Below are 12,117 nucleotides of genomic sequence, written 5' to 3' on the forward strand. Positions count from 1 at the left end.
TTGCCATGGTTACTATAGCAAAGTGTCGTGACAACTTTTCGTAAGAATTTTTTCCGTCTAGCCCCCTTTCACAACGCGCGATAAGGAACTTCGTTTCAATATCCTAAATTGACTGTCAACTTTCGATAATTAGAGAATCACTTCAAGAAGAATTATATATTTGTACAAGTAATTCAGAAGATTTAATGGTCACATGTCTTTTTGAATCGTCATTAAATATATGAGAATATTATTTTGAAAATATACTTTATAGTGCTTGTAACTCGAAGCGACATACGGCAACTCTTTCTATCTATTGTCTACAGATACAATGGATCAGTCATTAATCTTGCAACGAAACCGGTAACAAATAAAATATATGAAACTAAGAAGAATGACGCGCTAACAAATTGCATTTGTGTCTATTTATAGTATACCTTCAATTATCTTACTAATATTATAAATGCGAATGTATGTTTGTTAGAAGTTGTCTCTAAAACGGCGCAACGAATCTTGATGTATTTATGGCATATATGTTGAGCATAGCTTTGAAGAATACATTAGCTGCTAATTTAGTTTTCTTTTAATTTCGAGCGCACGGATTAGCGGGTGACAGCTAGTATAATTACAACTTCTTATCAATTGTATTTACAGCAGCAACTCTAATAGCGGCCCAGACAAACCTCAGGCCGCATGGGATGGACCTGATACGTTTGTTGTCGTATAAACCTTGGATCAATTGGCCCCAAGATACACGAGATCGACGTTCCAATCTACTTAAAGAAAATATCAATCCTGACGATAACCAAGACAACGACGATGCAATTCCTGTTGATAATGATAACATGATGTAAGTGGTTTTAAAAAAAAATGAAGCACGTTTCTTTTATTAGTTAGTATTAAATAGATTTTAGAGCAATATTGTTATATCGAATATTCCTTATTCCTATGAAAAGTTGGCACAGTATGTACTACTCCTCCATACATCACTATCAGCAGTCATATCTGAATTCACACACTTCTTATGCATATCCTCTTTCATACAATCCATCCATACTTTATTTGCTCTTCTATCTTTGTAGTCATCCACATTCAATGTCATAATTTATTGTTTATGTGATCATAATCTTTCCGCATAACATGTCCAAACAACGCCAACCTTATGCCCCTCAATTTATTGATCACTGGCGCTGTTCAAACTTTCTTTGATATACCCATTCTTAACTTTATCCTTTCTAGTCACACCACACATTTTAGCATACGCATCTCAACATGAATCTACTAAAGATTATTATTCAAGGATTGTTTCAAGCGGTTGCCAGCAGTTAGCTTTGTTGTACGCGGCCCGCATCATGCTGTTGTTGCTGCAAGCAGAACACTATGCAGCTGCTTGAAGCTGTTCGTGAACCTAAAGCGTGATATTTGTTCCAGTGTTGAGACTGCGAAGCGTTCCGCAGTTGCGACGGTGTTGAACGGCAGCCGTCGCCGTCGTCAGCCGACGCCCGCGCTCGGTAAGGCCGTCACGCCGTATGTCGGCGTCGGTAAGCAAAAACGCAGATGCAATGTCAATAATGTCTATTTGTCGGGTTAAAACTAACCTTACATAATTCATCAGCTCTTTGTGACCTGTCCGACGAAAAGAGTTACATCTTTAATAGATTTCATAAGAGATGTAATTCTTTTCGTGATGCATCATTGTCTGTATCTATAAACGGGTTTTGATTTATCATTTTAATTTCTTTTACTAGATGTAAAATCTATATATATATAAAAGAAAGTCGTGTTAGTTACACTATTTATAACTCAAGATCGGTAGAACTGATTTAGCTGAAAATTGATGGGGAGGTAGCTTAGAACCAGGAAACGGACATAGGATAATTTTTACACCGTTTTCTATTTTTTTTTATTCCGCGCGGACGGAGTCGCGGTTAAAAGCTAGTTTTTAATAGTTTAAGAACATATTATTATGAGTAGATGCATCCTTTCTTTGGAAACTTATGTATATGTGTATTCTTAGAGGTCAATTTTGTGATCAAAATCGATTTGGCAGAATATGATACGAATCGGGTTCGATGTTTAATAGTCCGAAGATTGGAGTAAATATAAACAAAGATCAAATTGAATGTTTAATTATACAAAGGCTCTCCATCTACAAAATAACTTGTATCTTTAACGTCTAAATACATAATTTTCTTACTTTGATAAACTTAGTTAATTAAATAATTTTTGACTATAATCAAATAAATTTCATTGTTATTAATTAAAAAAAAAACAAACAAACTTAACTGACTGGTGATTGGGTAATCAAAAGATAGATTAGAACTTTATTTACTAAACTTAGTTTTAGTCTAAGTTTATGGTGGGTTTCTGAGACCAAGAAAGTTTAAAAAATATTGTTATCTCTGTGTTGTCAAAGATAATGACAGGGATGACGATATGTTTTATTTTGAGATTTTAATCTCAAAAACCAACGATTAGTGGACAATCAATTTATTTTTTTATTATCCATATGCTTGTTTTTGTAACCATTGTTATTTTTTATCCACAAAGGTGTTTTGAACGATATGGACAACTTCTTCGATTTCCTGCGCGACAACTTGGACGGTTTGAATTCCATACCTTCGCACCAAGGTTCCAATACATTCCGAGAGACGCCGAACGTCCTACAAATACCATCTTCAGGTGAGACAAGTTATCTTTATGTGGTACCATTAATAGTTTATAACGGCAATCTTTATTTTAATTTCATCATAATCAGCTCACAAAATGTCACCATTAAGGGGCTCGGAGCTCACCCTAAATTAGGGGTGACTAGGCCATAGTCTAATGTGCGCGTTGACTTCACACATATCTTTGAAATGTGCAGGTTGCATCATCGTTGTTTACCTGCACCGTAAGAACGTGTGATAAATGTACATATGTAAATCGATAATCGAAAAATACATTTGTACATGGTGGGATTCGAACTCAGGACCTGCTGATTACAAGTGTTTAACCCCTGAGCCACGCTACACTCTTCAATTTAAATATGTGTACTGTAGACCAACTCTAGTCATCTGCTTCCCACCCTTTTCTAAAATTGAAAGGGTAGTTTTTTTATTAGTTGTATAATCTGTTTGTAGATGCACCTGTCTATAAAAATAGGCAATCCATTTACATTCATTGCATGATTATACAAAGTAATTTGCATGTGAATCAGAAACGTGGTCACTTGTTTAGATATTTTTATCCCTTGATAATTCAGTTTGATGAGATGCGGATAAAAAATATCTCTCATCATGGACAACTTCAAGCAAACTGTTATGAACTGAACTGTCACATCATACGTGTATTTTTAATGGCAAGTTTTGCACACACAACTCACGCCTGTAAACCAAAGGGGTAGGCAGAGACGGACTTCCATTTGGTGTAGCCAAATGAATTTCCGCAATCCATTTTTCGCCATTTCGGGAGATGGCACGTGACAGTTGGCGAGCCGTTTCGCCATCTTTTTCTCACGGGAATTCACTCATATGTGCGTGTTGCATCGCGATGTTTTCCTTCGTCGTACGAACGTCGAATAAATGTACATATGTTAATCGAAACACATTGGTTCATGGCGGGATTCCAACCCAGGATCTGGAGATTACAAGTCAAGTGCTTAACCGCTGAGCCACCGACGCTCTTGAAGTTTTGCAGTTTGTTGTTTTTCAAGTATTTTGTGACAGATTTTGTTATTACTATACTAGGGTTCTTCGTCTTGGTTATTATTCAACAGGATATTGCTTGACTGTCACTTGCCTTGCTGCTGTACTAATTATTCACCGCAAATATGATTGTAACGCACTTTTTTTGATTAGTTTAACGCCCAAACACAAAAATCGATCTCGAACTATATTTCTAAATGGCGTTATTTTTAGTTAACATTTTTAATTCATTAGTTTAGATTCATTTGATCTAAATATATATAATAGCTATCGGAAAACATAATCCATTATTTAGAGTGCGAATGAATTTTTTATACTTCATTTCGTACGAAGTACTTTGTTAAAATAATTCGGCCCTAAGTATAAGTCGTAATCTGGGGGCCTAGCAAGAATATTCGTAAGAACGTTTTCGTAACATCGTCATCAACATTTGTGTTGCCAGGCGTAAAATATATTAATAAATCTTGACATGTTTTGTGGATGTTATGAAATCAGGTGTCGCAAATTTTCGTGCTAGGCATTCTGGTCTTAAATTGATGCGTAGTTGCCCAAGGTGTCTTCCTGTTTACTAAAGGAAACTTTGATAATGATCTCACGTATAATGCGAGGCTCTGTTACTGCATTTTCCTGCTTCCCTCTTGTCAAGCGTGTTCTGATCTTAAATGAGGCTTGTTACATTCAACAGGTCAACAGGGTTAAGGCTGTAAATATTGCATTATTTTGTGTAAAGTGTCTAACATTAAACAAACTTATTCAGTTGCAAGTTAAATATATTTAGATGGATGGATGTTTGTTTGAACGTATCTCCGAAACGGCTCAACAGATCTTGATGAAATTTGGCACAGATTTAGACCATATTTTGAAAGAACACATAGACTACTAATTTTTTTTATTCCGCGAGGCCGGAGTCGCGAGCGAAAGCTAGTGGTTAATAATCTTACAACACTACTACTAGGTCAGCGAATTTCCTCTGTTTTGAGTATACAGAAACGGACTAGGCAAAGAGCCGGCGCGCCGTTGTACTAAATAAATTGAGCCACTTTTCGCGCAGGGTAAGCTAAAGTTGACATTACACATGTGCTGATACGACTTTATGAACCTAATACTGACTGAAAAAAATAAACAGACTAGACGAGCACACTGGCAAATGATTCATTGTTCGTTTTTGTTTAACAGGTCCTGTCATTTAAAAGTTTAAAGTTCCTCTGCAATGCTTACGGTTTCATAGAATGAACATTGTTATAGCGTCCCATCTTAATTTTAGAATACACGTATAAATAATTAACATCCAAATTGGTTACAACGACATCGAATGGACACCTGATGGTAATTTTAACTTAACTGCTAAACTCAGAGCTGTTTAACGATCACTTTAGCAAACCCTTAGTTTAAACCAACCCTAAATATCTTCCTTATTGATTTTAATATCGGCAATTAGTAAGTGGTCTTCATTATGTATCTAATGCATTGTAAGTAACTAATAAAGTTAATAATAAAAACAGACCAGAAATGTCATGGAATAATAGCTAAAGAATAAGAAAATGAAATAAAATATCTAAATGTCAGAACGCAATTATTTAGTTGCCTCAAATGCGGATCGTGTTCTGTGAAATGTTAAAGGTTATGATAAGTCAGAGGGATTCACCGCGAAATAAATATTATAATCAATTGAGATCGATAAGAAAATTGTTTTAACAAATTTATATGAAATTGTGAACCAAAATTAACCAATCTCTTTCTACTTAATCATGTTTTTTATGTCAATTATAAGTCCGATTAAAATATCGCAGATATGCAAAAAGGTATTTCCCGTTGGGCCGATCGGTTAACCTGTCAATCGGCCCAATGGGAATGCAAATATGGTTTGAAATGTTTACGTATAATAACAAATACGTGATATAGTCGAAATGGTACAAGCTAGTACTTAATACCTATCCACCTATAACATACTTGGTGTCATTACAGGAGCCGGCGGGACCGGCAGTGGTATGAGGCGACTGCAAGCGCTGCGCCCGCTGCGCCCTGCCGGACATATCAGGTCAGCATGATACATCTCTTGTCGCACTTTAAAACCTTTCTATAAAGGATATGTCGCATCTTTTTTCAATACGCTATTAAATGACTATGTCATTGTTTATTAGCAATTCGCATTTCAAAATTCATTTCATTCTATTGCATAATTTCCGAAAAATTACGACACTTCCAGTGAAAATCAAGTGAAAATATAAAATGTCTGACTACACAGAAGACAGGACTTATTATAATTCGCTTCCCCTTCCCACTCTTTTATAAATAGGAACGGATGGGAATGAGTATCTAGTTTGGCAGGTCGGATGTGCAGGAAGGAAAAATATCCTCTTTTGTACGTCCTTCCCCTGTCCACTAAAAGTAAACAAAACTTCGGTACCCTTTTAACAAATTGCAGATGTCTATGGGCAGCGGTCACTAAACTTATTTATCGAAAACGAGAATCCGCTTGCATATTTGTCGCCTTCTACTGTAAAAATGCAACATAATTATTTTAATATATCTACGTTTCCAATAAAAACATGTATACAACAGCATAAAATTTTGCACCACTTACGCTTTTTACATTCGTCACTATGTCTTCTCTGTTGTATAATCTGTGTGAATAACAAACATAATAATGTCTCAATTATCGATGCCTATAGATCCTACAACCGCAGATCTTTCGTGGAGAGTGAGGAGTACCCCAGGGCTAACAACCATGACCCAGGCCTGCTGTGGACGGGACTCGGCCGCCGGTAGACTTTCCCGACAAAACTAACCTCTACGATATTCCAACACTATTCATTAACACGTTAAAATCTTTGAAATTGCGACAATCTAAAATACTTTTTAAAATATTAAAACAATTTTACAAATATTAATCATTTTAATTATCTAACTGTTACATAACATTAGTTAAAAAAATGTTCGTCTATGTTATTTTGACAGATTGCCGCCATTTTGTTTTAGGCCAATCATCGAAAACAACGCGGTTACCGGTGTTGCGTCTAGAAATTATCATTCAATCAAACCGCCACAAGTTAAACTGCGTTCATATGAATCTAGAGTGAAAAATAAAAAAATGGAATCTAAAACAATTTATGATAACTGTTCACCTTTTTGGGATAATTATTTTTATATAAATAATAAATCTTAATCAAACGCTCGATTTATTTTACTTTATGTTTTTATTAATAAGTCTTAAAAGATTATTTTTAATATTAATTTATGATAACTTTTAAAAGATTTTACTTGAAAAGATAATGGTTTAGAAAACGGCATGAATCAAAATACGGTCTTTTAAATTACATTGTTAAAGAGATAATAAACATTCCGACTTAGTTTCCAATGTAATATTTCAAAAGTACTTATTAGATAGAATAAATACGAACAAATATTTGTGTTAATTAAGAAACATAAAAGTTAATTAAGTTATTTATTTTGTAAAATAAACATTGATCTCTATCTAGTCAATTTTTATGTAAAGATTCAATAAACAATTCCTAAAAATGATATGTAGTTTATTTTTTTTAATCTGTTTAACCGCTGCATAATAAAGTAAGTTATTAAAAATTATTTAGTTTGAGACTCTAAAAGACGATACATGATTAAATTAAAGAGTCAAATACGCTTTGATTGAATGTCCGTCACAATGAAGTTCAGGTTATATCCTTAAAACTTAAACTAGGCTATACTCAAATATTAAACTTAATACTTGTAACTTAACTGCTGAACAGAAGAAGCTGAACTTTTGATTCTCCTCTCAGGACACATCCTGTATATTAAATAGATGACAAGGAAGGAAGGAAGAAATGCTAATTTGGTTCCTGTTTACCTTATTTATGAATCAGTTACATCCACGATACATGTAAATTAATTTAAATAAATTAAAAAGTATAGACGCACATCTGATTTATATCAAATCTATTCAGTCTAGCAGTTTATAAAAAAATGAGCTTCTTTCTAACTCGTTACCGCATTTGAATTTCTTCTGGTGTTTGAATGTTCATGGGTGACATTAAACAGTGCCAATCGTTTAACCCTTTATCTTATTAGAAGATTTCCTATCTACAAATTCTTATCTTTTCTAATCTTATCTTAGATTATCTTATTACCTTTTGAATTGATAAGATTAGATAATATAGTAATAAAAGTATCGCTTCTTTATAAATAATCTGCTTTTTATTTATAACTAGCTTTTACCGGCGACATCGTCCGCGCGGAATAATAAAAATGCACACAAGATAAAAAAGTTCCAATGTCCGTCTCCTAGTTCTAAGCTACCTGCCCACCAATTTTCAGTCAAATCTATTCAGCCGTTCTTGAGTTATAAATAGTGTAACTAACACGACTTTCTTTTATATATATAGAGTTATATTTTAATAATTCAAGAAAGAATTTCAAAGTGTTGCTATTGGTCAAATTGATTCGTTGAATTGTTAATTAGCCTTCAGTTTATAATACGCCTAGTAAGATTATAAAAATATGAAAATTACAATCAGTGTTTATTTAGAAACCTCGGGGTTTATGAAACAAGTGAGAGCTCATTTAATATGCCCATGATAATGTTATCGTGGATAAGCATTGCTTAAACATATTTTGAACTCGTTTTCCTCTAGACTTCTACGAACATTTAATATTCAATCAACACAAAATGTCGACGGATGCGTCCGCTGGGAAATCATATGATAGTTTGTTGTTTTTTCGTTCATTCATTTAATTGAAATAACAGGAAGGTTAATGGCGCAAGACCACAGACAATTGTTAGAAGTAGTTTAGGCGGGAACGAACTTGACAGTTGACTAATTTATTTACTTTTTAATTTTTTTCGTTTGTAAAATAAACTTGTTAAATATTCTAGTTTCTAATAGTAACAAGAAAAGACATATCTTCTATCTATCTAAATATCGTAAACATAATGTATTGGCGTTGCTGATAATGAAAAACCAATTTTATAAGATGTTTGTTTATCTGTCCGCAAGTTCGCGCTTGTTCGGTGTAATCTCCGGACGGAAGTCGCGGGCGAACGCTAGTAATAGAATGAAATAAATTAAGTATTAAGTAATCAATTCTGCAGTTGGAATTCTGTTACTTTATAATGTCTACTAAAATACTTTTCTATCAGTTTCTTTCGATTGCCGTGATATTGATACTATATAGAGTTGTCTATTTTTGTCAACGAGAACAAAAAGAGATGATATTACGCTACTGTCACTGTCACCTTGACATTTAAAATACATTGATTTCATAAATTTGCAATATATTCCACCTTAAAACACTAATATCTGCGCAAAATTATCATCGTTGCAAAAGGTCATCACCCCTTATTATTATCGATTTAGGTAATCACCGTTTAATCCTTAATGACAACAAAATTACTTCCGTTAAGTCTGTAAAAACAACCATAAAATTTAACGATTCTAGTTATAAAAAAAACGTATATTGTATAACATATTAGATAGAAAAATAATTTCGTATTGTATATATATTTGTGTATTACATTTATTATCTTAGGATTTAATCTAAATAATTGTGGTTTACTTTTACGTATAAATTTATAACCTATAGATACGTAAAACGGAACACAAAAATAAGACGGAAAAAGCCTTTTCATGGCGTAAATTTCCTTAATAGTCTTTTAGAATACAAAATAATATTTCAAAAACTCTTGATATATCATATATTTACATGGATGGATGGATGTTTGTTAGAATGTATCTCCAGAACGGCTGCATGAATCTCTATGAATTTTGATATAAAATAAAAGACATTTTGGAAGAACCATAGGTATCTATGATTTCGAAAATGTGTACGGTTCCCGTGGGATACGTTTGTTTTACATATTTAATTAATAACTCCGTACCGGTTCAACACATCTTATTGACATTTGGTAAAAATAAAAAAGAGTATTAATATTGAGTAACACATAAGATTCAACTTTTTTTAATTCTGCATAGTTTAAATGTCAGGCAAAAGCTATTAGGTTATAATGAATCTACAAGTTTACATTTAAATGCGTTATAAAGGTGTATGTCTTTTTGTGAATTTGGTATACAAAAATTTAGTAACTACTAAACACAGTGCGTATCGTATATCTTTTAAAATGTAAATATAATAGATTACAATTGTCTATGTCGTTAAGAAAAATATTTAAAACACGAGATAATTATAGTTATTAAGTAAAATAAATAACAAGTATTTACAACGAGATATTAAAGTACAATAATAATGTACTTAAAACTTTATATGTAAAAAATAATTAACTGAGCGAATGGTGAATTAAGGCATGGACAGTCGTGGAAGTTTATTTCCTACCCACTTCGGAGACGCACTGCAATTAGATCGTGAACTTCTCATAACAACAAATAATATGAAAAGCTTTCTATGCCGCTAAGAGAGGCGCTGCTAACGCGGTTACTGCTATCATAAAATGTGTAAAACCTAAAACCTTGCTTAAAATCGACTGAAAGGTATGGCAATATTGTTACGAAAGTGGAGATTCACGGATACGGTGAAAGTTTACTATATTTAGGTGATCCCAAGTGGGAAGCGAATTCAATTCTTGTATTGCTTCAATTACATCCAAGTCTATTTTGAAACAGTCTTTGTATTAAACCATAGTGAATTCGGATAATTGAGCAGTTTGTGACAATCGTCGACAATTTCCCGTCGATGGTTTATTGATTGTTGCATCATTTCCTGGTCGAGGTAATTTTTCAATCAATAAATTGACAATAGCTTTGGTAGTGGCATGACTCTTAGATATATTTGTGGGAAAGTTATTATCAGCCTGCCTTTCTCCCTACGTCGATGATGTCGGCACAATATGTCTTACTCTTCCATCCATCTCGTATCAGCCAATGTTATCGGTACTGATTGAATTCTCCCCCTCCCCCTCAGCTAATTAAAGTCAACGGATCTGCAATTGCAATGGTCAGTACTTCATTATTTCGGCGGATTCGGGTAACCGCTTGCGCGTTTGCCACTTCATAATATAAAAAGCAATCATTTTCTTAATTAATCCTATGGTAATATTATTTTTTGGTTCAATATTATTAAATATTAAGGTTTATTAACCACTCTATGCGTTACGACAACTCATACCGAGCGATGAAAGCCCAAGGATTACTTTAACGGCCTATCTCCTATCGTCTATAATATCTTAAAATATTCTTACTTAGGGAAGATTATCAACATTATATAAACTACCAATTATTATAACTGTGGTAGACGACAGCAACAACATCTGTTGCACGAATTGGCCTCGCCCGGTGAAATACCACGACCATATAGAAGACAGGCGTCAAGTGGAAACAATTTCGCATTTCGTCTGATAAGTGTAGTGTTGGAAGATTAATTTTAGTCCTCTTACCCTTCCCACGCTTTTCTTATGAGAAGAGATTGCATAGGAAGGGTAATATGCGTTGTGTTCCTCTCCTCCGTCGAGTAGAGGTAAACAACGCATCTTAGATTGCGGATGTCTACGGGCAACAGTCGCTTCGGTACTTCGACGAATTCAGGTGTCCCTTCGCTCGTTTGTCATCTTATGATATAAAAAAATATAGTACACGGATATGTAAATCTAATTGTTCTTCATATTTTTGCAACTTTTATGTTTTATTGTACAAAAAATGTTATATTATCCACTAATTTTGTCATTATTTTTAGTCAAACCTGAAGGTGGGTGTTTATGATAATTTGAGAATTGAATCTAATATATAAAATTCTCGTGTCGCGGTGTTTGTGGTTAAACTCCTCCGAAACGGCTTGACCGATTCTCGTGAAATTTTGTGTGCATATTGGGTAGAACTGAGAATCGGACATCTATTTTTCATACCGCTATTAAGTATTTTTTTAAATGCGCGCGGACGGAGTCGCGGGCGACAGCTAGTATGATATAAAATCTTTCATAATTTTTCAATAATATTAATGCTAAAGAACTGTTGCATCAATTCAGTGCACGTCATGTTATCGTGTCCGCATAGTACGTCTGGGCGTGCAGTGATTATCACGATGTCCTTCGGTTTCGTCAGGCGTCGACAATTGACACGGCTGAGCGACTGATGACCACTAAACGCTCCTTTCCTATGTGTATGAGGTCCAAGTGATGAGAGACAGTTCAGTATATTACGTTATTACATTAAAATTGGGACAATACATATTCAGAACAATACGTTTAGTGATTAGTTCTTACTAATATTATAAATGCAAAGATTACATAATAAATATACGGATGTTTTTTTTATAAAGTAACTCTAAAACAGCTGATTGATTCTAGATGTTTGGAGAAGATACTAAGTTATTCCTTATAATTTCATACGGACGGAGTGGCGTAAGTATAAGAATTTGTACGTATCGCTTCAAGTTAGACGGTGCGGTAATGTTATTTTAGTAATATTACTGCTGAGGTTTTTTTACCAATATTGTCATGTATCTTATGCCT

The 12,117-nt window shown here is 33.8% G+C and overlaps 1 protein-coding gene across 1 annotated transcript; it reads left to right on the plus strand.

Moving 5' to 3' along the window:
* Positions 1-748: 748 nt before the first annotated feature.
* On the plus strand, positions 749-6,831 carry LOC123721664. The gene is made up of 6 exons (XM_045681058.1): positions 749-829; positions 1,411-1,520; positions 2,530-2,661; positions 5,631-5,703; positions 6,338-6,430; positions 6,645-6,831. Exons 1-6 carry the CDS (start codon positions 825-827, stop codon positions 6,829-6,831), a joined length of 600 nt encoding a protein of 199 aa, XP_045537014.1. The 5' UTR covers positions 749-824.
* The last annotated feature ends 5,286 nt before the right edge of the window (positions 6,832-12,117 follow it).

Source organism: Papilio machaon, chromosome 14 (assembly GCF_912999745.1).
Source record: "Papilio machaon chromosome 14, ilPapMach1.1, whole genome shotgun sequence".
In the NCBI taxonomy this organism is placed as follows: domain Eukaryota; kingdom Metazoa; phylum Arthropoda; class Insecta; order Lepidoptera; family Papilionidae; genus Papilio; species Papilio machaon.

Coding starts and splice junctions, on each gene's coding strand:
- LOC123721664 (XM_045681058.1), top strand. Junction 1,521..2,529: donor CACGCCGTATGTCGGCGTCG/GTAAGCAAAAAC, acceptor TTATCCACAAAG/GTGTTTTGAACGATATGGAC. Junction 2,662..5,630: donor CCTACAAATACCATCTTCAG/GTGAGACAAGTT, acceptor GTGTCATTACAG/GAGCCGGCGGGACCGGCAGT.